This window comes from Lethenteron reissneri, chromosome 52, assembly GCF_015708825.2.
Source record: "Lethenteron reissneri isolate LAM-NWPU_2019-01 chromosome 52, ASM1570882v1, whole genome shotgun sequence".
In the NCBI taxonomy this organism is placed as follows: domain Eukaryota; kingdom Metazoa; phylum Chordata; class Hyperoartia; order Petromyzontiformes; family Petromyzontidae; genus Lethenteron; species Lethenteron reissneri.
Window position 1 is genome coordinate 6,267,438 of NC_083830.1, and position 24,791 is coordinate 6,292,228.

At 53.5% G+C, this 24,791-nt stretch overlaps 1 protein-coding gene across 1 annotated transcript in view; it reads left to right on the forward strand.

Annotated features, from left to right (window-relative positions):
• The window catches only part of SIRT5 (sirtuin 5), a 35,761-nt gene extending 11,312 nt beyond the window's left edge, over positions 1 to 24,449 (forward strand). Inside the window, 7 exon segments of the mRNA XM_061573220.1 lie at positions 7,938 to 8,163; positions 8,963 to 9,050; positions 12,718 to 12,771; positions 16,463 to 16,535; positions 16,537 to 16,587; positions 17,928 to 18,043; positions 18,602 to 24,449. Of these exon segments, the coding sequence (XP_061429204.1) occupies positions 7,938 to 8,163; positions 8,963 to 9,050; positions 12,718 to 12,771; positions 16,463 to 16,535; positions 16,537 to 16,587; positions 17,928 to 18,043; positions 18,602 to 18,704 (711 nt within the window). The 3' untranslated portion in view covers positions 18,705 to 24,449.
• The last annotated feature ends 342 nt before the right edge of the window (positions 24,450 to 24,791 follow it).

The window sequence follows — 24,791 nt, forward strand, 5'->3', positions numbered from 1 at the left end:
CTCACCTGTGTCCACTACGGGGCACTTACCTGGCAGTCGCAGGTAACTCACCTGTCCACTACGAGGTACGTACCTGGCGGTCACAGGTAACTCACCTGTCCACTACGAGGCACTTACCTGGCAGTCGCAGGTAACTCACCTGTCCACTACGAGGTACGTACCTGGCAGTCACAGGTAACTCACCTGTCCACTACGAGGTACTTACCTGGCAGTCACAGGTAACTCACCTGTCCACTACAAGGTACTTACCTGGCAGTCGCAGGTAACTCACCTGTCCACTACAAGGTACTTTCTTGGCAGTCACAGGTAACTCACCTGTCCGCTATGAGGCACTTACCTGGCAGTCACAGGTATCTCACCTGTCTGCTACGGGGCACTTACCTGGCAGTCACAGGTAACTCAACTGTCCACTACGGGGCACTTACCTGGCAGTCACAGGTAACTCACCTGTCCACTACGAGGCACTTACCTGGCAGTCGCAGGTAACTCACCTGTCCACTACGAGGCACTTACCTGGCAGTCACAGGTAACTCACCTGTCCCCTACGGGGCACTTACCTGGCAGTCACAGGTAACTCACCTGTCCACTACGGGGCACTTACCTGGCAGTCACAGGTAACTCACCTGTCCACTACGGGGCACTTACCTGGCAGTCACAGGTAACTCACCTGTCCACTACAAGGTACTTACCTGGCAGTCACAGGTAACTCATCTGTCCACTACGAGGCACTTACCTGGCAGTCACAGGTAACTCACCTGTCCTCTACAAGGTACTTACCTGGCAGTCGCAGGTAACTCACCTGTCTACTACGGGGCACTTACCTGGCAGTCGCAGGTAACTCACCTGTGTCTACTACGGGGCACTTACCTGGCAGTCACAGGTAACTTACCTGTGTCTACTACGGGGCACTTACCTGGCAGTCACAGGTAACTCACCTGTGTCTACTACGAGGTACTTTCCTGGCAGTCACAGGTAACTCACCTGTGTCTACTACGGGGCACTTACCTGGCAGTCACAGGTAACTCACCTGTCCACTACAAGGTACTCACCTGGCAGTCGCAGGTAACTCACCTGTCCACTACGGGGCACTTACCTGGCAGTCGCAGGTAACTCACCTGTGTCTACTACGGGGCACTTACCTGGCAGTTGCAGGTAACTCACCTGTGTCTACTACGGGGCACTTACCTGGCAGTCACAGGTAACTCACCTGTGTCTACTACCGGGTACTTACCTGGCAGTCACAGGTAACTCACCTGTCCACTACGAGGTACTTACCTGGCAGTCACAGGTAACTCAGCTGTCCACTACGAGGCACTTACCTGGCAGTCGCAGGTAACTCACCTGTCCGCTACGAGGCACTTACCTGGCAGTCACAGGTAACTCACCTGTCCTCTACGAGGCACTTACCTGGCAGTCACAGGTAACTCAGCTGTCCACTGCGAGGCACTTACCTGGCAGTCGCAGGTAACTCACCTGTCTACTACAAGGTACTTACCTGGCAGTCACAGGTAACTCAGCTGTCCACTACGAGGCACTTACCTGGCAGTCGCAGGTAACTCACCTGTCTACTACAAGGTACTTACCTGGCAGTCACAGGTAACTCAGCTGTCCACTACGAGGCACTTACCTGGCAGTCGCAGGTAACTCACCTGTCCGCTACGAGGCACTTACCTGGCAGTCACAGGTAACTCACCTGTCCTCTACGAGGCACTTACCTGGCAGTCACAGGTAACTCACCTGTCCACTACGAGGCACTTACCTGGCAGTCACAGGTAACTCACCTGTCCACTACGAGGCACTTACCTGGCAGTCACAGGTAACTCACCTGTGTCCACTACGGGGCACTTACCTGGCAGTCACAGGTAACTCACCTGTCCACTACGAGGCACTTACCTGGCAGTCACAGGTAACTCACCTGTCCACTACGGGGCACTTACCTGGCAGTCACAGGTAACTCACCTTTCCACTACGAGGCACTTACCTGGCAGTCGCAGGTAACTCACCTGTCCACTACGAAGCACTTACCTGGCAGTCACAGGTAACTCACCTGTCCCCTACGGGGCACTTACCTGGCAGTCACAGGTAACTCACCTGTCCACTACGGGGCACTTACCTGGCAGTCACAGGTAACTCACCTGTCCACTACGGGGCACTTACCTGGCAGTCACAGGTAACTCACCTGTCCACTACAAGGTACTTTACCTGGCAGTCACAGGTAACTCATCTGTCCACTACGAGGCACTTACCTGGCAGTCACAGGTAACTCACCTGTCCACTACGGGGCACTTACCTGGCAGTCACAGGTAACTCACCTGTCCACTACGAGGTACTTACCTGGCAGTCACAGGTAACTCACCTGTCCACTACAAGGTACTTACCTGGCAGTCGCAGGTAACTCACCTGTCCACTACAAGGTACTTTCTTGGCAGTCACAGGTAACTCACCTGTCCGCTATGAGGCACTTACCTGGCAGTCACAGGTATCTCACCTGTCTGCTACGGGGCACTTACCTGGCAGTCACAGGTAACTCAACTGTCCACTACGGGGCACTTACCTGGCAGTCACAGGTAACTCACCTGTCCACTACGAGGCACTTACCTGGCAGTCGCAGGTAACTCACCTGTCCACTACGAGGCACTTACCTGGCAGTCACAGGTAACTCACCTGTCCCCTACGGGGCACTTACCTGGCAGTCACAGGTAACTCACCTGTCCACTACGGGGCACTTACCTGGCAGTCACAGGTAACTCACCTGTCCACTACGGGGCACTTACCTGGCAGTCACAGGTAACTCACCTGTCCACTACAAGGTACTTACCTGGCAGTCACAGGTAACTCATCTGTCCACTACGAGGCACTTACCTGGCAGTCACAGGTAACTCACCTGTCCTCTACAAGGTACTTACCTGGCAGTCGCAGGTAACTCACCTGTCTACTACGGGGCACTTACCTGGCAGTCGCAGGTAACTCACCTGTGTCTACTACGGGGCACTTACCTGGCAGTCACAGGTAACTTACCTGTGTCTACTACGGGGCACTTACCTGGCAGTCACAGGTAACTCACCTGTGTCTACTACGAGGTACTTTCCTGGCAGTCACAGGTAACTCACCTGTGTCTACTACGGGGCACTTACCTGGCAGTCACAGGTAACTCACCTGTCCACTACAAGGTACTCACCTGGCAGTCGCAGGTAACTCACCTGTCCACTACGGGGCACTTACCTGGCAGTCGCAGGTAACTCACCTGTGTCTACTACGGGGCACTTACCTGGCAGTTGCAGGTAACTCACCTGTGTCTACTACGGGGCACTTACCTGGCAGTCACAGGTAACTCACCTGTGTCTACTACCGGGTACTTACCTGGCAGTCACAGGTAACTCACCTGTCCACTACGAGGTACTTACCTGGCAGTCACAGGTAACTCAGCTGTCCACTACGAGGCACTTACCTGGCAGTCGCAGGTAACTCACCTGTCCGCTACGAGGCACTTACCTGGCAGTCACAGGTAACTCACCTGTCCTCTACGAGGCACTTACCTGGCAGTCACAGGTAACTCAGCTGTCCACTGCGAGGCACTTACCTGGCAGTCGCAGGTAACTCACCTGTCTACTACAAGGTACTTACCTGGCAGTCACAGGTAACTCAGCTGTCCACTACGAGGCACTTACCTGGCAGTCGCAGGTAACTCACCTGTCTACTACAAGGTACTTACCTGGCAGTCACAGGTAACTCAGCTGTCCACTACGAGGCACTTACCTGGCAGTCGCAGGTAACTCACCTGTCCGCTACGAGGCACTTACCTGGCAGTCACAGGTAACTCACCTGTCCTCTACGAGGCACTTACCTGGCAGTCACAGGTAACTCACCTGTCCACTACGAGGCACTTACCTGGCAGTCACAGGTAACTCACCTGTCCACTACGAGGCACTTACCTGGCAGTCACAGGTAACTCACCTGTGTCCACTACGGGGCACTTACCTGGCAGTCACAGGTAACTCACCTGTCCACTACGAGGCACTTACCTGGCAGTCACAGGTAACTCACCTGTCCACTACGGGGCACTTACCTGGCAGTCACAGGTAACTCACCTTTCCACTACGAGGCACTTACCTGGCAGTCGCAGGTAACTCACCTGTCCACTACGAAGCACTTACCTGGCAGTCACAGGTAACTCACCTGTCCCCTACGGGGCACTTACCTGGCAGTCACAGGTAACTCACCTGTCCACTACGGGGCACTTACCTGGCAGTCACAGGTAACTCACCTGTCCACTACGGGGCACTTACCTGGCAGTCACAGGTAACTCACCTGTCCACTACAAGGTACTTTACCTGGCAGTCACAGGTAACTCATCTGTCCACTACGAGGCACTTACCTGGCAGTCACAGGTAACTCACCTGTCCACTACGGGGCACTTACCTGGCAGTCACAGGTAACTCACCTTTCCACTACGAGGCACTTACCTGGCAGTCGCAGGTAACTCACCTGTCCACTACGAAGCACTTACCTGGCAGTCACAGGTAACTCACCTGTCCCCTACGGGGCACTTACCTGGCAGTCACAGGTAACTCACCTGTCCACTACGGGGCACTTACCTGGCAGTCACAGGTAACTCACCTGTCCACTACGGGGCACTTACCTGGCAGTCACAGGTAACTCACCTGTCCACTACAAGGTACTTTACCTGGCAGTCACAGGTAACTCATCTGTCCACTACGAGGCACTTACCTGGCAGTCACAGGTAACTCACCTGTCCTCTACAAGGTACTTACCTGGCAGTCGCAGGTAACTCACCTGTCTACTACGAGGCACTTACCTGGCAGTCGCAGGTAACTCACCTGTGTCTACTACGGGGCACTTACCTGGCAGTCACAGGTAACTCACCTGTGTCTACTACGGGGCACTTACCTGGCAGTCGCAGGTAACTCACCTGTGTCTACTACGGGGCACTTACCTGGCAGTCGCAGGTAACTCACCTGTGTCTACTACGGGGCACTTACCTGGCACTCACAGGTAACTCACCTGTCCACTACGAGGTACTTACCTGGCAGTCACAGGTAACTCAGCTGTCTACTACGAGGCACTTACCTGGCAGTCGCAGGTAACTCACCTGTCTACTACAAGGTACTTACCTGGCAGTCACAGGTAACTCAGCTGTCCACTACGAGGCACTTACCTGGCAGTCGCAGGTAACTCACCTGTCCGCTACGAGGCACTTACCTGGCAGTCGCAGGTAACTCACCTGTCCTCTACGAGGCACTTACCTGGCAGTCACAGGTAACTCACCTGTCCACTACGAGGCACTTACCTGGCAGTCACAGGTAACTCACCTGTCCACTACGAGGCACTTACCTGGCAGTCACAGGTAACTCACCTGTGTCCACTACGGGGCACTTACCTGGCAGTCACAGGTAACTCACCTGTGTCTACTACGGGGCACTTACCTGGCAGTCACAGGTAACTCACCTGTCCTCTACGAGGCACTTACCTGGCAGTCGCAGGTTACTCACCTGTCCACTACGAGGCACTTACCTGGCAGTCACAGGTAACTCACCTGTGTCCACTACGGGGCACTTACCTGGCAGTCACAGGTAACTCACCTGTGTCTACTACGGGGCACTTACCTGGCAGTCACAGGTAACTCACCTGTCCACTACGGGGCACTTACCTGGCAGTCACAGGTAACTCACCTGTGTCCACTACGGGGCACTTACCTGGCAGTCACAGGTAACTCACCTGTCCACTACAAGGTACTTACCTGGCAGTCACAGGTAACTCACCTGTCCACTACGAGTTACTTACCTGGCAGTCGCAGGTAACTCACCTGTCCGCTATGGGGCACTTACCTGGCAGTCACAGGTAACTCACCTGTCCACTACGAGGCACTTACCTGGCAGTCACAGGTAACTCACCTGTCCACTACGAGTTACTTACCTGGCAGTCGCAGGTAACTCACCTGTCTACTACGAGTTACTTACCTGGCAGTCGCAGGTAACTCACCTGTCCACTACAAGGTACTTACCTGGCAGTCACAGGTAACTCACCTGTCCACTACGAGTTACTTACCTGGCAGTCACAGGTAACTCACCTGTCCACTATAAGGTACTTACCTGGCAGTCGCAGGTAACTCACCTGTCCACTACAAAGCACTTACCTGGCAGTCGCAGGTAACTCACCTGTCCACTACAAGGTACTTACCTGACAGTCACAGGTAACTCAGCTGTCCGCTACTAGGTACTTACCTGGCAGTCACAGGTAACTCACCTGTCCACTACGAGGCACTTACCTGGCAGTCACAGGTAACTCACGTGTCTACTACGAGTTACTTACCTGGCAGTCGCAGGTAACTCACCTGTCCACTACAAGGTACTTACCTGGCAGTCACAGGTAACTCACCTGTCCACTACGAGGCACTTACCTGGCAGTCACAGGTAACTCACCTGTCCACTACGAGGCACTTACCTGGCAGTCACAGGTAACTCACCTGTCCACTACAAGGTACTTACCTGGCAGTCGCAGGTAACTCACCTGTCCACTACGAGGCACTTACCTGGCAGTCACAGGTAACTCACCTGTCCACTACGAGGCACTTACCTGGCAGTCAAGGTAACTCACCTGTCCGCTACGAGGCACTTACCTGGCAGTCACAGGTAACTCACCTGTGTCTACTACGGGGCACTTACCTGGCAGTCACAGGTAACTCACCTGTCTACTACTAGGCACTTACCTGGCAGTCACAGGTAACTCACCTGTCCACTACGAGGTACTTACCTGGCAGTCACAGGTAACTCACCTGTCCACTACGAGGTACTTACCTGGCAGTCGCAGGTAACTCACCTGTCCACTACGAGGCACTTACCTGGCAGTCGCAGGTAACTCAGTGCGTGTGTGTGTGTTTCTGTGTGTGTGTGCTTCTGTGTGTTTCTGTGTGCGTGTGTGTGCGTGTGTGTTTCTGCGTGTGTGTGTGTTTCTGTGTGCGTGCGTGTGTGTGTGTTTCTGTGTGCGTGTGTGTTTCTGCGTGTGTGTGTGTTTCTGTGTGCGTGTGTGTGCGTGTGTGTGTGTTTCTGTGTGCGTGTGTGTGCGTGTGTGTTTCTGCGTGTGTGTGTGTTTCTGTGTGTGCTTCTGTATGTTTCTGTGTGCGTGTGTGTGCGTGTGTGTTTCTGTGTGTGTGTGTGTTTCTGTGTGCGTGCGTGTGTGTGTGTTTCTGCGTGCGTGTGTGTGCGTGTGTGTTTCTGTGTGTGTGTGTGTTTCTGTGTGCGTGTGTGTGCGTGTGTGTGTGTTTCTGTGTGCGTGTGTGTGCGTGTGTGTTTCTGCGTGTGTGTGTGTTTCTGTGTGTGCATCTGTATGTTTCTGTGTGCGTGTGTGTGCGTGTGTGTTTCTGCGTGTGTGTGTGTTTCTGTGTGCGTGTGTGTGCGTGTGTGTTTCTGCGTGTGTGTGTGTTTCTGTGTGCGTGTGTGTGTTTCTGCGTGTGTGTGTGTTTCTGCGTGCGTGCGTGTGTGTGTGTTTCTGTGTGTGCGTGTGTGTTTCTGTGTGTGTGTGTGTTTCTGTGTGCGTGCGTGTGTGTGTGTGTGTTTCTGTGTGCGTGTGTGTGCGTGTGTGTTTCTGCGTGTGTGTGTGTTTCTGTGTGCGTGTGTCTGTGTGTGTTTCTGTGTGCATGCGTGTGTGTGTGTGTGTGTGTTTCTGTGTGTGTGTGTGTTTCTGTGTGCGTGCGTGTGTGTGTGTGCTTCTGTGTGTGTTTCTGTGTGCATGCGCGTGTGTGTTTCTGTGTGTGTGTGCGTGTGTGTGTGCGTGTGTGTGTGTGTGCGTGCGTGCGTGTGTGTTTCTGCGTGCGTGCGTGCGCGTGTGCTTCTGTGTGTTTCTGTGTGTGTTTCTGCGTGCGTGTGTGTGTGCGTGCGTGTGTGCTTCTGCGTGCGTGCGTGCGCGCGTGCGTGCCGCAGGACCTTGCGACGGCCGCTGCGTTCCAGGCGTCCCCGTCGCGCGTCTGGGAGTTCTACCACCACCGGCGCGAGGCCGTGCTGCGCGCCGAGCCCAACGCGGCGCACACGGCGCTCGCGCGCTGCCAGCGCCGCCTGGCCGGGCAGGGCCGCACGCTCACCCTTGTCACGCAGAACGTGGACGAACTGCACCGACGCGCCGGCTCCGAGCGCGTGCACGAGCTGCACGGTGAGAGGCGCGGGGGGGGCCGGGGGGGGGCCGGGGGGGGGGGGGCCGGGGGGGGGCCGGGGGGGGGGGGGCCGGGGGGGGGGGCCGTGGATCGTCGTGCGAACACCGCACGACGGAGTCGTCTTGCGACTTTGTAGCCGTGGTAACACCGGAGCTACGCGGAGCCATGGTGATACCAGAACCACGTGATACCTTAACCACGGTAACACCGGAACCACGGTGATACCGTAACCACGGTGACACCGGAACCACGGTGATACTGGAACCACGGTGATACTGGAACCACGGTAATACCGGAACCCCGGTAATACCGGAATCTAGCTATACTCACACCTTAGAGAGTAGTGTACGTGTAGTGAAGAGAGTCTTGAGGTGGGTGTGGCGAGGAGAGACGGTGAGGTGGGTGTGATGAGGAGGGGGAGGGTGAGGTGGGTGTGGTGAGGAGGGGGAGGGTGAGGCGTGGTGCCACCAGAGTGAAGCTCACCGCGTGCGTGGTCAGCGCTACGCTGCGCCACAAACCCGGCGACCCGGGTTCCATTCCCTCTCGCGGGCAACACCGCCAGCGACGATGATCTGAACCGGTCCCGGGCCTCCCCCAGGTCGTCCTCACCCCCCAAGTGGCGATGTTTTACAAGCCGCACTCGCTGCGACGCGCAGTCAACGTCGCCACTGGGGAGACAAAGGCGGCCGGGCGCGGTGCCGGCCTTCGTAGATGCTACTCGCTAACAGCGCTTGTCCCAACGCTCTGCCGAGGCTACACGGGGGATCTTTGTCTTTGTGTGTGTGCCTCCGCGCACAGGGAGCCTGTTTAAGACGCGCTGCACAAGCTGTGGACACGTGGAGAGCAACTACGACAGCCCCATCACCCCGGCCCTGCAGGGCAAGGGGTGAGCAGCAGCCGGTCGCAGGCGGTTTGTCGCGGGCACTCGCTCTCATGCAATCAAAGTCGTCAAGTCGTCGTCGTCACAGTCGTCGTTGTCGTAGTCATGGGCAGGCACTCGGTCAAGTCGTCGTGGTCGTCGTAGTCATGGGCAGGCACTCGGTCAAGTCGTCGTGGTCGTCGTAGTCATGGGCAGGCACTCGGTCAAGTCGTCATCGCAGTCGTCGTCATGGTCAGGCACTCGGTCAAGTCGTCGTCGTCGTTGTCGTAGTTATGGTCAGGCACTCGTTCAAGTCGTCGTGGTCGTCGTAGTCATGGTCAGGCACTCGGTCAAGTCGTCGTCGCTGTCGTCGTCATGGTCAGGCACTCGGTCAAGTCGTCGTCGTCGTCACAGTCATGGTCAGGCACTCGGTCAAGTCGTCGTCGTCGTCACAGTCATGGTCAGGCACTCGGTCAAGTCGTCGTCGCTGTCGTAGTCATGGTCAGGCACTCGGTCAAGTCGTCGTCGTTGTCGTAGTCATGGTCAAGCACTCGGTCAAGTCGTCGTCGTCGTAGTCATGGTCAGGCACTCGGTCAAGTCGTCGTCGTAGTCACAGTCATGGTCAGGCACTCGGTCAAGTCGTCGTCGTTGTCACAGTCACAGTCATGGTCAGGCACTCGGTCAAGTCGTCGTCGTCGTCACAGTCATGGTCAGGCACTCGGTCAAGTCGTCGTTGTCGTCGCAGTCATGGTCAGGCACTCGGTCAAGTCGTCGTCGTTGTCACAGTCATGGTCAGGCACTCGGTCAAGTCGTCGTTGTCGTCGCAGTCATGGTCAGGCACTCGGTCAAGTCGTCGTCGTTGTCGTAGTCATGGTCAGGCACTCGGTCAAGTCGTTGTCGTCGTCACAGTCATGGTCAGGCACTCGGTCAAGTCGTCGTCGTCGTCGCAGTCATGGTCAGGCACTCGGTCAAGTCGTCGTCGCTGTCGTAGTCATGGTCAGGCACTCGGTCAAGTCGTCGTCGTAGTCACAGTCATGGTCAGGCACTCGGTCAAGTCGTCGTCGTTGTCACAGTCACAGTCATGGTCAGGCACTCGGTCAAGTCGTCGTCGTCGCAGTCATGGTCAGGCACTCGGTCAAGTCGTCGTCGTTGTCACAGTCATGGTCAGGCACTCGGTCAAGTCGTCGTCGTCGCAGTCATGGTCAGGCACTCGGTCAAGTCGTCGTCGTCGCAGTCATGGTCAGGCACTCGGTCAAGTCGTCGTCGTTGTCACAGTCATGGTCAGGCACTCGGTCAAGTCGTCGTCGTCGCAGTCATGGTCAGGCACTCGGTCAAGTCGTCGTCGTTGTCGTAGTCATGGTCAGGCACTCGGTCAAGTCGTCGTCGCTGTCGTAGTCATGGTCAGGCACTCGGTCAAGTCGTCGTCGTAGTCACAGTCATGGTCAGGCACTCGGTCAAGTCGTCGTCGTTGTCACAGTCACAGTCATGGTCAGGCACTCGGTCAAGTCGTCGTCGTTGTCACAGTCACAGTCATGGTCAGGCACTCGGTCAAGTCGTCGTCGTTGTCACAGTCACAGTCATGGTCAGGCACTCGGTAAAGTCGTCGTCGCAGTCGTCGTCATGGTCAGGCACTCGGTCAAGTCGTCGTCGTCGTCGTCGTAGTCATGGTCAGGCACTCGGTCAAGTCGTCGTCGTCGTCACAGTCATGGTCAGGCACTCGGTCGGCATCTGGCTTTGAAGGCAGTCGCAGTCAGCCACTGGGGATCGTCACAGTCACGGTTATGGACACTGGCACTCATGAGCAGTCACTGACGGTCACAGGCCGTCACAGGCAGAAGCGGTCATTACGGGGTCACGGTTCGATTCAAGAATCGCATCGTTTTTTTTTTGTGTTTCTCGCGGTGAATGTTCGCGGAGATTCTTGTTCCGTCTGTCTGGGCCGTTCCCCACCTCGGGGTGGTCCACTGCTTACTGCGAGCGCTCGCCGTGCAATTGGCCCCGTCTCGGCACGCGTAGAACATAACTCGGGGGTTTTAAAAATATATACGTATAGAACCACCGGTAAACACCTTAAAATCGAGAAGAGAAAGACTCCCTGTGGTGACGCCCCAGTCCCGTCGATTCCAGAATGCCCGCCCCATACGCTGCGTCTGTACGTTGCGTCTGTACGCTGGGTGTGTACGCTGCGTCTGTACGCTGGGTGTGTACGCTGGGTGTGTACGCTGGGTGTGTACGCTGCGTCTGTACGATGCGTGTGTACGCTGGGTGTGTACGCTGGGTGTGTACGCTGCGTCTGTACGATGCGTGTGTACGCTGGGTGTGTACGCTGGGTGTGTACGCTCGGTGTGTACGCTGGGTGTGTACGCTGCGTCTGTACGATGCGTCTGTACGCTGGGTGTGTACGCTGGGTGTGTACGCTGGGTGTGTACGCTGCGTCTGTACGATGCGTCTGTACGCTGGGTGTGTACGCTGGGTGTGTACGCTGCGTCTGTACGATGCGTCTGTACGCTGGGTGTGTACGCTGCGTCTGTACGATGCGTGTGTACGCTGGGTGTGTACACTGGGTGTGTACGCTGCGTCTGTACGCTGGGTGTGTACGCTGCGTCTGTACGATGCGTGTGTACGCTGGGTGTGTACACTGGGTGTGTACGCTGGGTGTGTACGCTGCGTGTGTACGCTGGGTGTGTACGCTGCGTGTGTATGCTGGGTGTGTACGCTGGGTGTGTACGCTGCGTCTGTACGATGCGTCTGTACGCTGGGTGTGTACGCTGGGTGTGTACGCTGCGTCTGTACGCTGGGTGTGTACGCTGCGTCTGTACGATGCGTGTGTACGCTGGGTGTGTACACTGGGTGTGTACGCTGGGTGTGTACGCTGCGTGTGTACGCTGGGTGTGTACGCTGCGTGTGTATGCTGGGTGTGTACGCTGGGTGTGTACGTTGCGTCTGTACGTTGCGTCTGTACGCTGGGTGTGTACACTGGGTGTGTACGCTGGGTATGTACGCTGCGTGTGTACGCTGGGTGTGTACGCTGGGTGTGTACGCTGCGTCTGTACGATGCGTGTGTACGCTGGGTGTGTACACTGGGTGTGTACGCTGGGTATGTACGCTGCGTGTGTACGCTGGGTGTGTACGCTGGGTGTGTACGTTGCGTCTGTACGTTGCGTCTGCACGCTGCGTCTGTACGCGTTTGCTGTGTGTGTGTGTCTGTGTGCGCACCTGGCCTGGCACAAGCGCCGCAGTGACGAATGGCGGCTGCTGCTGCTGCTGTTGTTGTTGTTGTTGCTGTTGTTGTTGGGGTGCGTCACTTCACATCCAGGTGGAATGTTGTTTTTTTATTCACAAAATTAAATGTCCCCTAATGATGCCTTCCATACCCTCCCCTACCCTCCCCATCCTTTGGTGTGTCTCTATGTGACCCCTACCCCCCACTTCACTTCGTGACCCCGTGTGACCCCCCCTACCCTCCCCCCTCCCCTCTTGGTGTCCCGATGTGCCCCCCCCCTCCTCGCTTTGTGACCCCGTGTGACCCCCCCTACCCTCCCCCCTCCCCTCTTGGTATCCTGATGTGACCCCCCCCACACCCCCCTCCTCGCTGTGTGACCCCGTGTGACCCCCCCTACCCTCCCCCCTCCCCTCTTGATGTCCCGATGTGACCCCCCCCCGCTCCTCGCTTCGTGACCCCGTGTGACCCCAGTGCCCCAGACCCGAACACTCCGGATGCTGCCATCCCTGAGGAGTTGCTGCCCAGGTGAGTTGGTGCTGATGCTGCTGCCCCCGCCTGTGCCCTCAGGGAGAAGGGGCATTCCAGCCACTCGCTCTCCTCTCACTCCACTCCCCTAATTTGATTCGCTGTAATATCTCGCCACGGTGGCTAGGAGATGTTAACTACCTCGCCTGGTATACAGGAGGTCGTGGGTGTCTCTCTCTCTATCTCTCCCCGTGGTCGCGTGGATTTTTCTCTGACTCCTCCGGTTTTTCCCCCTCCACAATTATATTCAACGTCACGCGTTTAGAGTATTCGGCTGATATAAATTTCCATGTGACAAGCCGTTTCGTTGAGCTATAATTTGTGATTGCCAAGTCGTTTCTGATAAACAGCTATGCAGCTCAGTGGGCCTGGTAAAATAAAATAAAAAATACTTAAGTTTGGTATGTGAAGGAAAGAAAAAAATCAGACTTCAACTTCTGCCCAGTTATGAGTGCGTGTGTGCGTGTGACTTGGCCTGAGAGAAAAAAAAACAGGAAAAGGCTTCGTCCTCTTTCTGGCACAAATACGGGAAGTGTCAAGATGTTCAAACACCAAATAGACAATCTCGGTTTGAAGTTTCCGTGACTGCAGGGATCCATAACTCTTTGGTTCTTTCGGTAAAGTCACGTGGGTAGAAAATTAAATAAATTAAATCACGACGCAACACAAGCGTCCGTCATCAGGTGGGACAACCACAGCATGAAACAATTGCTGAAGTGGGCAAAAGTGCTGCTGTGACAAGAGGTTATATCGGTAAGAGACGGGGGAGGAGCCAGGGAGGAGAGATAGAGAGGGGGGGCGGGTGTGGGGTAGGGAGACTGGGGAGCTGCAAGCACCACCAAATGCCGGGGCTGGGAAGTGAGCGGCAGAGGTCGCAACCGGGTACCCGATACCCGTACCCTACTCGATACCCGGCTACCCGTACCCGGCTGGGTACGGGTAGCCGTTTGCGACCCTGGTGCGGCCGGGTACGGGTACGGGTAGACCGTGAGTCACTGGCGAGTCACCGTTTGTCACTCATTTCCCAACGTCTTGTCTCTTCTCACAATTCAAGTTCCTAGAATCAACCCACCCGCGCCTGCAACATGGCTTCATCCCAGAGGTCGCAATCCAGGTACCCGATACCCGTACCCTACCCGTACCCGGCCGTACCCGGCCGGGTACGGGTAGGGTACGGCCGGGTACGGGTACGAGTAAGGAATCAAAACCCGTTTGCGACCTCTGATGAGCGGGGCTGGGTGTAGGAGGCTGAAGAAACTGGAGATGCGGATATGAAGGCAAACTATAAATGAGTTCAGGTGTTACCTGGTTAATAACATCCTTCCAATGATTGCTCAATTTGTATCAAAACAGACACCCCCCACACACACTTGCGGTGAAACATGCAAAACAAATAACCCTTAAATTTCGATTTAAAGCTTTCGTGACTGCAGGGATTCATCTTCTTGGTTCTTTCGGTAAAGTCGTCACGTAGAAGGGAAATTATAAAATAATAAAATAAAACGTAATAAGATAAAATTCTCACGACGTTTCGGCCACAACGCAAGCAGCCGTCCTCAGGTGAAGGTCATTCTTCAATGAAGGTCATTCTTCACCTGTGGACGGCTGCTTGTGTTGTGGCCGAAACGTCGTGAGAATTGTATTTAATTATGTTTTATTTGTATTATTTTATTATTTCCCTTCTACGTGACGACTTTACCGAAAGAACCAAGAAGACAAATAACCCTTTGCAAACACACCTTGATGCGGGCAAAAAAAGGGGTCCCCGTCCGTACGCGCGTCACACGCACAGAGCTGTCGCCTGGGTGGTGGACGGTGAATGGGGGGGGGGGGTGGGGGGGGGGGGGGACCGCCCTGGGCCCCCCGCGCTTTGAGGTGTCAGGTGGCCCACGTGGTGGGGTTTGCCCCCCCCCCACCCGGACCCCCGCCACCCGCTACGGACGGCCCTGGATCCGACGATAGAGAGAGCGGATCGCAGCCGGAAGGTTCGCGGGTTCAAGTCACGGGTCGCTGCGGGTTGACTCAAACCCCCATCATCCCCTTGGGGGGTCGATACACACGCGGTACCAATTTGTGGGGGGGTGGGGGGGGGGGGAGCAAACAGTGGTTGTTGTTTCTATTGATGTGTATGTCCGCGTGTATGGGGCTGTCCATAAATGACGTCACGCACTTGGGGGGGGGGGGTCAGACATTTGTGATGAGAGGGGGGGGGGTTTGAGAAATGTGACGTCACATCAAAATGCGCAACTTTAAATAAATATAGACAACACGTTATGCTTAATTAAATAGACTTTTTAATAAATGTTTTCTCCTACAACATCAGAGTGCAGCGCCACATTAAATACGCACTACAATGACAATAGTTTAAAGCGATTTGAAGCATGTTTTTTATTTATTTATTTGGGGGGGGAGTTTAGAGCTTTGTGACGTCATATTTGAGGGGGGTCTGACTTTTTGTGACGCCGTGTGACGAGGGGGGGGGGGGTGGTCAAAAATCGTCCAAAATCGCGTGACGTCATTTATGGACGGCCCCTTTGTTGAACGTCTTTCGCGTACCGTACGTAGCCGAGGACAACAAACTAACACGCAGAAAGGCGGCGGTGCTAAAGAAAGTGAGTTTTCAATCGAGATTATTCAAGAGTGCAAAGCTCTCGGCGGCTTCATCATCTCGCAGAAGGAAAGAGCGTTCCGGACGGCCGCAGAAGCGCATCTGAAAGCGGTGACCGCCTTTGTTCGACTTCGAGCAGCCAAACGCCGCTGCTGCCGCTGCTGCTGCCACTGCTGCTGCCGCTGCCGCCGCTGCCGCCGCCGCCGCTGCCGCTGCTGCTGCCGCTGCTGCTGCTGGTGCTGCTGCTGCTGCTGCCACTGCTGCTGCTGCTGCCACTGCTGCTGCTGCTGCCACTGCTGCTGCCACTGCTGCTGCTGCTGCCGCTGCTGCTGCGAGGATGAGCGTAGTTGGCTTGGCGATGGTTCATGCTGCTTGGCGAGAGATGGGCGAGGACACCGCGGCTCGTTCGCAGGCAAGCGCTTCGCGCGTGTAACGAGCACGACGTCCGTTCGCCAAACCGGAAGCCACAGGAACGTGGAATGTCCACCGCCGGCCGGCTCGGGGCTGCGAGCGGGAGGTTCAAAGTTCAAAGTTTATTTATTAGGTATAGCCCTGTGAGCCATTCGGCTCTTGAATCGGGTGCAACCGAAACAAACAAAAAAACAAAACATGAACAAGAAAACATCTTAAAGTGACTGTGCAATTCTAGATTTGAAGCTTTCGTGACTGCGAGGATTCATATTGTTAGGTTTTTTCGGTAAAGTCACGTAGGTAAAAATTTTTAATTAAAATTTATAAAAGTAAGCCGTCTTCAGGTGGAACCGTCACAGCAAGCATGCTGTGACGGTTCCACCTGAAGACGGAAGCTTGTGTTGCCTCCGAAACGTCGTGATTTTTATTTTATTTTAATTTTATTAATTTAAATTAAAAATTTTTACCTACGTGACTTTACCGAAAAAACCTAAGAATATGACTAAGTGCAAACAGAAAATCCAAGAAAAGACAGCAAAATATTGCAGAAAAAATCACCGTACACCAACGCCGTGTGCAAATATCCCAATGGGATGCATGTCAAACATCCCAGTGAGATGCAAGTCAACCAACAACAACAACAAGCACCTCGATTGCCCCGCGTGTGTCCAGGTGCGTGCAGGGTGGCTGTGGGGGGCTGCTGCGTCCGCACGTGGTGTGGTTTGGCGAGAGCCTGGACTCGGGACGTGATGGACCGGGTCTACGCCGAACTCGACTCCTGTGATCTCTGCATCGTGGTACAGTTCTTGAACTGAAAAAAATTAACCCGTAAAAAGAAAGTTTTTCACTATAAATCCTTTATATGCGTGGCATCGGTTTTATTTTATTATTCATTTCTGTTTTTCTTGAGTAAGAGTTTCATTTTTATCACATTTGTATTTTAAATTAAATATGAAAAAAAAATTTTCCTAAAAAGTGGAAAATTTAGGAAAAAAATGTTTACGAAAATAAATTGTCACGCACAACGAGTCTGTGTGCAAAATGTCAGCTCGATTGGATCACGGGAAGTGGGTTAAAAAACGACCGAAAGATTTGCACGGTCGTAAGCGCGCAAGCAAGCAAGCAAGTGAACTTAATATAAAGGATTTAAAAAAATAAGTTTTGATGATGATGATAATAATAATCACCACGACGATCGTCGTCACCGTCGCACAGCACGTAAGCTTTCACAGACAATATCGTCGGACAGTCCGATAAATCTGCGACGCGCGCCTGGTTGTTTGTTAACCCTTTCCCGTACCGATGACGCACGTACACACGTGTACACGCACGCACATACGTACGTCGGAAGGAAAGCCGATGATGTACGTACGTGTACGTCATCAGTTTTCGTTTCGATTGCATTCCGATGACGTGCGTGCATGATGACGTACGTGCGTGCACATCATTGCAACACATACGTCATCGGAACGGAACCAGAAGAATAACTAAAATAGAATAACTTTATCGGTAGCGGGGCTCCCACAAGGCCATGCGGGAGGTCGTGTGGCAGTTTTGGCGTCGGCTATTGTAGAGTGCGGCGGTCGTGTCGCTACAGTTCTCTGCGGTGAGTGCAACGTTTTTAAAAACGCCTCTCTCAATAAAACTAAAGCTGGACCGCTTGCGCGCGTTCTGAGATTCAGCGGTGAATGGGGAACCCACCCTGCAACTTGCAGACATCTCGCAACGGGAAAGGGTTAATAGTTCCCAGGTTTTGGCACGCACAATTTTGGATCAAAATCATTTAACGGAGCTGACCCCAAAAGTTTTGGAACCACTTTGTTCCGTCCCTCGGCATCTCCATTCTCTTGTTCTCATTTCAAACGACTCTGTTCAAATCACCAAAGTTAAAGTTGCGAATGTAATTTTACAACATTGTTAAGTTTGTCTCTTTTTTTTTTTAATCTGCAATTGTGGAATGCTTTGATGTCGTCTTGGAGGCAGAGTCGCTCTCGAAAAAGAGCTTCTCGGCTCAACGGGCTTTGCTCGGTGGGAAATAAACTTCTGATTCTGATCGCGGGTACATTTTTTTGCGGAGGAAACCGCTCGTGACTGTTTGACCCCCCCGTCTCCCCCGACCCCTGACCCTTGTCCCCAGGCGGGCACCTCGTCCGTCGTCTACCCGGCCGCCATGTTTGCGCCGCAGGTCGCTGGCCGCGGGGTCCCCGTGGCGGAGTTCAACATCGAGACGACGCCCGTGACGCAGGGCTTCGGGTGAGGGGCGCGGGCGGGCGGGCGGGCGGGCACGCGCAGGACGCACTGAAAGATGGGGACATTGGGAACATGTGCAAGATACGGGAACGCGGGAGGCATGGGGCCATGGGGACAATACGGGGACACGGCAGACGCGGGGACGCGAGAGACATGGGGACATGGGGACGCGGGAGACATGGGGACATGGGGACGCGAGAGACATGGGGCCATGGGGACGATACGGGGACACGACAGACGTGGGGACGCGAGAAGCATGGGGCCATGAGGACGATACGGCAGACGCGGGGTCACTGGAGGCATGAGGACGATAGGAAAGATGCGAACGCAGGAGACGTGGGATATACACATGTGGAGGGACGCGTGAGACGCAGGAGACACGGGACACAGGGGACACGGGACACACAGACACGGGAGACAGGAGACAAAGGGGCACACGGGACACACAGACATGGGAGACGCAATTACCACAAATGGGGGCCTCTCCTGGGTCAATGCAACGGCACGCGAGTCCTGTGTGTATCTGTGTGTCTCCCCACCGCCGCCACTCCACCCTGCCAGGTTCCACTTCGAGGGGCCGTGTGGGCAGACGCTGCCCACTGCCCTCGCTCCGCACAAGAACGAGCTTGAGGCAGAGGGGGACGGCGGTGGTGGCGGGCAGTGAGGGGCAGCGCCTCGCAGTTTTTTTTACAGCGTCGACGACATCGACCGTGCCCGTCGCCGGCTATATCACCACCCGTCCGGCCTCCCCTCGCCATCGCATCATCAGCCCCATTGCCACCGCTGGCACGATCACACGCACCGCAAAACCCCCTCCCCATGTCGTCGGGCCATCATGCCCGGGTCTCATCTGTTGTCCCGTGAAATGTTTTTATTCCGCGTGGTCAGAAATTCGTCAACCTCGCAGTTGGAAATTATAAACAACAACAACATCTTGGAGAAAAATAGGTAGAATTTTCGAAGGTAATTATCTACGGTGTGCCCTCTGCGTCGTGCTGCGTGGATCTCCGGCGTCCGACGTTTCGCGCCGCGTACCGTCAAAATGGGACCTTTTTGCCAGTTTCAAAGTATGAAAAAAAACAAGAATATGTTTTACCCTTTCTGGAAATAAAACAGAAGGTGTTAAGCTGTTCCAACACCAAATAGAAACCTTTGGCAAGGAATCAAGTTTGCACTTTGCGTTTCTCAAAGTTAAAAGGCATCCCCATGATGTAGCTGCTCACCCCGAGCTGTACATGCTCTCTGGTCGTACCTTGTGTTTGGACCTTTGGTTTCACGCTGGTGAGACGAGGCCATGAAGACGGCTGTCTCGGGTGTAGGCCAATCAGTTTCAAAGACAATGCACGTGATCAGAGCGTGCTTGTTTTGCATGTTCACCACAAGTACCATGGGGTTAATAAAAACGTCCGTTTGTCTTCAGTTCACTTCTAAAGCACAGCTTCAACATTGCCCCCACGTTAAAAGCAATGTGGGCTTGGGCCCACTAACCTGTCTGTGCACGGTGTAACTTCCATTTACCATAGGCATCCGCGTATATCAACCCGCTTAACATATCCGCTGCGTAACTCAGCCACCCAGCGAGTCGTGGTGCTAAGCTAAGCTACGCCAAGTGGTTTTACACTATGAGACATCTTCTTTACCAGTTGCAAAATATAGTAGTAGGTTTTTACCCTTTAAACTGGTACAAAACTGACACCTTTATACAAGGCATCATGTTTGCAATAACTCAGCCACCCAGCGAGTCGTGGTGCTAAGCTAAGCTACGCCAAGTGGTTTTACACTATGAGACATCTCCTTTACCAGTTGCAAAATATAGTAGTAGGTTTTTACCCTTTAAACTGGTACAAAACTGACACCTTTATACAAGGCATCATGTTTGCAATAACCACAACACAAGTAGTCAAAATGCAAACAAAAAAAAACAACTCTGATGATGATAATGATATGCACTGTCCTTGAAGTTGATTGGTCCACACCCGAGACAGCTTCCTTAGAGCCTAGTCTCCATTGGTGTTGGACCAGATGACGCCAAAAGGTGCACAACTCAAAAACAGCGCACCATCAGAGTATTGAGAGCTCGGGGTAAGCATTTACACTATGAGACCTCCTTTATCAGTGGCAAAATATAGTAGGTTTTATTTTACCAGGTGAGGTCCCACTGACCAGGCCGCAAGTGATGGCTCAGCGAAGCGGCTCATCATCGTGTGGAAATCTACAGCAGCCAAATATTTTGAACGCGTGACGTTGATTCTAAATGCGGAGGGGAAAAACCGGAGGACCCGGAGAAAAAAAATCCATGCAACCACGGGGAGAGAGAGATACAGGCGTCGGGGGTCGGGGTCGAACCCACGACCTCCTGCGTACCAGGCGAGGGAGTTAACATCTCGCCACAATGGATATGCGACGTTGTGCTGTACTTGACAAACCCTGCGGTTTTAAGCTGCAGGCTTACGCTTTTTATAACTCTTAACCGCTGACCAATTTTTTCTTTTAAAAAAGAAACAGTTTCATCGAAGAAGAAAATAATACATTAAAATGTTGTGAGGATGTATGACGATAGTTTAAAGTTGGGAATGCGTCAAAAATGGTTTGCATATCGGCAGCTGAGTTTAAACTGATAGGGCTGGCAAAGTGTGCCCCGGTTTGGGAGATGTCAACAACCTCACCTGGTATACAGGAGGTCGTGGGTTCAATCCCGACCTTGACACTTGTGTGATGAAAACTTAGCACACTTCTCTTGAGATGGCACTTTATTGAAGACACGTTCACTTGACATCAGGCGGAGACCCCCACTGCGACAGCCCCGGGTCTCCCGCGCATCTCCCTTTTATACCTACACGAGGCCACGCCCCCCTTCTCGATCATTCTCGCTGACTGTGGATGCTCGCTCCACCGTCCTCTTTCGTCACCTGACCACGCTCCCTTCTCGAACATTCCCGTAGCCACCGGTCCCTTCGCACTCACAACTGATACCCCTGTCATTACCTCCTGTGGCCACTAGTGCAGGCTGACTCCCCTGTCATTACCTCCCGTGGCCACTAGTCCATTCGCACTGCAGGCTGACTCCCCTGTCATTACCTCCCGTGGCCACTAGTCCATTCGCACTGCAGGCTGACTCCCCTGTCATTACCTCCCGTGGTCACTAGTCCATTCGCACTGCAGGCTGACTCCCCTGTCATTACCTCCCGTGGCCACTAGTCCATTCGCACTGCAGGCTGACTCCCCTGTCATTACCTCCCGTGGCCACTAGTCCATTCGCACTGCAGGCTGACTCCCCTGTCATTACCTCCCGTGGCCACTAGTCCATTCGCACTGCAGGCTGACTCCCCTGTCATTACCTCCCGTGGCCACTAGTCCATACAAACTGCAGGCTGACTCCCCTGTCATTACCTCCCATGGCCACTAGTGCATTTGTACCACAGGCTGACTCCCCTGTCATTACCTGCCGTGGCCACTAGTCCATTCACACTACAGGCTGACTCCCCTGTCATTACCTCCCGTGGCCACTAGTGCATTCGTACTGCAGGCTGACTCCCCTGTCATTACCTGCCGTGGCCACTAGTCCATTCACACTACAGGCTGACTCCCCTGTCATTACCTCCCGTGGCCACTAGTGCATTCGTACTGCAGGCTGACTCCCCTGTCATTACCTCCCGTGGCCACTAGTCCATTCACACTACAGGCTGACTCCCCTGTCATTACCTCCCGTGGCCACTAGTCCATTCGTACTCGAGGCTGATTCCCCTGTCATTACCTCCCGTGGCCACCAGTCCATTCGTACTGCAGGCTGACTCCCCTGTCATTACTTCCCGTGGCCACCAGTCCATTCGCACCGCAAGCTGACTCCCCTGTCATTACCTCCCGTGCCCAATATGCCACTCACACTGCAGGCTGACTCCCCTGTCATTACCTCCCGTGGCCACTAGTCCATTCGCACTGCAGGCTGACTCCCCTGGCATTACCTCCCGTGGCTACTAGTCCATTCGTACTGCAGGCTGACTCCCCTGTCATTACCTCCCGTGGCCACTAGTCCATTCGTACTCGAGGCTGACTCCCCTGTCATTACCTCCCGTGGCCACCAGTCCATTCGTACTGCAGGCTGACTCCCCTGTCATTACTTCCCGTGGCCACCAGTCCATTCGCACCGCAAGCTGACTCCCCTGTCATTACCTCCCGTGCCCAATATGCCACTCACACTGCAGGCTGACTCCCCTGTCATTACCTCCCGTGGCCACTAGTCCATTCGCACTGCAGGCTGACTCCCCTGGCATTACCTCCCGTGGCTACTAGTCCATTCGTACTGCAGGCTGACTCCCCTGTCATTACCTCCTGTGGCCACTAGTCCATTCGTACTCGAGGCTGACTCCCCTGTCATTACCTCCCGTGGCCACCAGTCCATTCGTACTGCAGGCTGACTCCCCTGTCATTACTTCCCGTGGCCACCAGTCCATTCGCACCGCAAGCTGACTCCCCTGTCATTACCTCCCGTGCCCAATATGCCACTCACACTGCAGGCTGACTCCCCTGTCATTACCTCCCGTGGTCACTAGTCCATTCGCACTGCAGGCTGACTCCCCTGGCATTACCTCCCATGGCTACTAGTCCATTCGTACTGCAGGCTGACTCCCCTGTCATTACCTCCCGTGGCCACTAGTCCATTCGTACTCGAGGCTGACTCCCCTGTCATTACCTCCCGTGGCCACCAGTCCATTCGTACTGCAGGCTGACTCCCCTGTCATTACTTCCCGTGGCCACCAGTCCATTCGCACCGCAAGCTGACTCCCCTGTCATTACCTCCCGTGCCCAATATGCCACTCACACTGCAGGCTGACTCCCCTGTCATTACCTCCCGTGGCTACTAGTCCATTCGCACCACAGGCTGACTCCCCTGTCATTACCTCCCGTGGCCACTAGTCCATTCACACTACAGGCTGACTCCCCTGTCATTACCTCCCGTGGCCACTAGTCCCCTCACACCGCATGCAGGCTCTATTGTCATTATACATTTGGAGTTTGCATGTTCTCTCTCTCTCCGTGGTCGCGTGGATTTATCCCTCCACATTTAGAATCAACAAGCATTGAGAGTCTTTGGCTGCGATAAATGTCCACGTGATAAGCCGCTTCGCTGAGCTATAATTTGTGATAGCCAAATTGCTTCTGAAAAAGAGACGTTTCAGTAGGCCTTGCCAGGTAAAATCAAATGTTTTTGTTTGTAGTGCTAATGGAGATATAAGTCTGTAAGTCTGGAAAGACCCAAGGCCTGTGGAGAGAACGACTTGCGTCATCGTAGATTTGGAGCAGGCCCACTTGAAGGTGAGATTTGTCTGAGCACTAATTCAACTTCGGGACTTAAGAACGTTTAAGTATCGTAAAGTTAAGAGGGATCTCTAGGGGGTGGATCGGACCACTGGTAAGTCAACGTCAAATTCCCACCGATAATAATGTAACGATGACATAAAAGAAATGTGCGTCAAAGTGATCTGTAACCTCCTTAAGCACGCGACGAGAGATGCCAAATCGAGATGAATTATATTATTGCTTGCCAATTACGTAGAAGTTAATTAGAAATCCGACGGGTTGCATACGTGTTGAGTTTGTGTTCTCCCCTTGGAAGAATGCTCCCACTTATCACTTGCAAAAATACTCGGCGCATCCCAAGGAAGCTGCAATTTAATTGTTTTAAGTCCTTGATCACTCCCCGGCGTATATGAATATCATTAGAAATCAGTTTAACGTAGCAGGCTTTCGTGACCAATATCATCCATAATACAGTTTTTTTGGGGGGTTAGATCGCGTAAATAATTAGGTGACTTCTCCACAAATCTGGCTGTCGCCTGATGAAGCTGGTTGTAATTACTGGCGAAACGTCGTATTCCGATTGTAAATGTTGTGGCTTGGCTCTCCAACACACCGGTTAGTGCTGTACTAGTACACTACACTATACACTACACTACTATACACTACACTATTATAGATTACACTACTATACACTACACACTACACTACTATACACTACACACTACACTACTATACACTACACTACTATACACTACACTACTATACACTACACACTACACTATTATACACTACACACTACACTACTATACACTACAGTATACACTAGTGCTGTACTAGTGACGAATTGCCACGTTCTGTTTACGTGACAACCCTTACTAGTTGGCTGTGTCGGGTGGTGACGGGTTTTAACGACACATTTATACCTTTACGCGATCTAAGCCCCCCCCCCCCACAAACATCTCTTATGGATCATTATAAATCGTTGTGGTCAAGAGTCGTCATTGCAACCGAGGGAGAGCACGCGAACGCTTAAACCGGCGGGTTTCACATGAATTACGTGTAAAATGAGAATGCAATAATTGGTTAAAAAATAAATATAGTAATAACAAGAGTGAGTGTTATAGTAGAGTATTATATACATATTAGCATTGCACATTTGTCTTTGTAGACTGGTACATCATTTGATGTCGTGAGTAGGGGTCGGCACGGTTTGAACCGACTCAAACTGGTTTCAAATTGAGCAAACCAAACGAAACCAAACCAGCGACGACTGAACCAAACCAAACCAAAACCAAACCAAACTAAGCTAAACCAAACCTCTTGAGTTGGCTTGAACCGAAAAGATGCGCGGCAAACAATATTCGCATTCAATACAAATATCAAGTGTATTAATCGCTAATTTCTACGCAGGCTTTCTTCATATTGAGATTCACTAGCAAGTACTGGACGACGA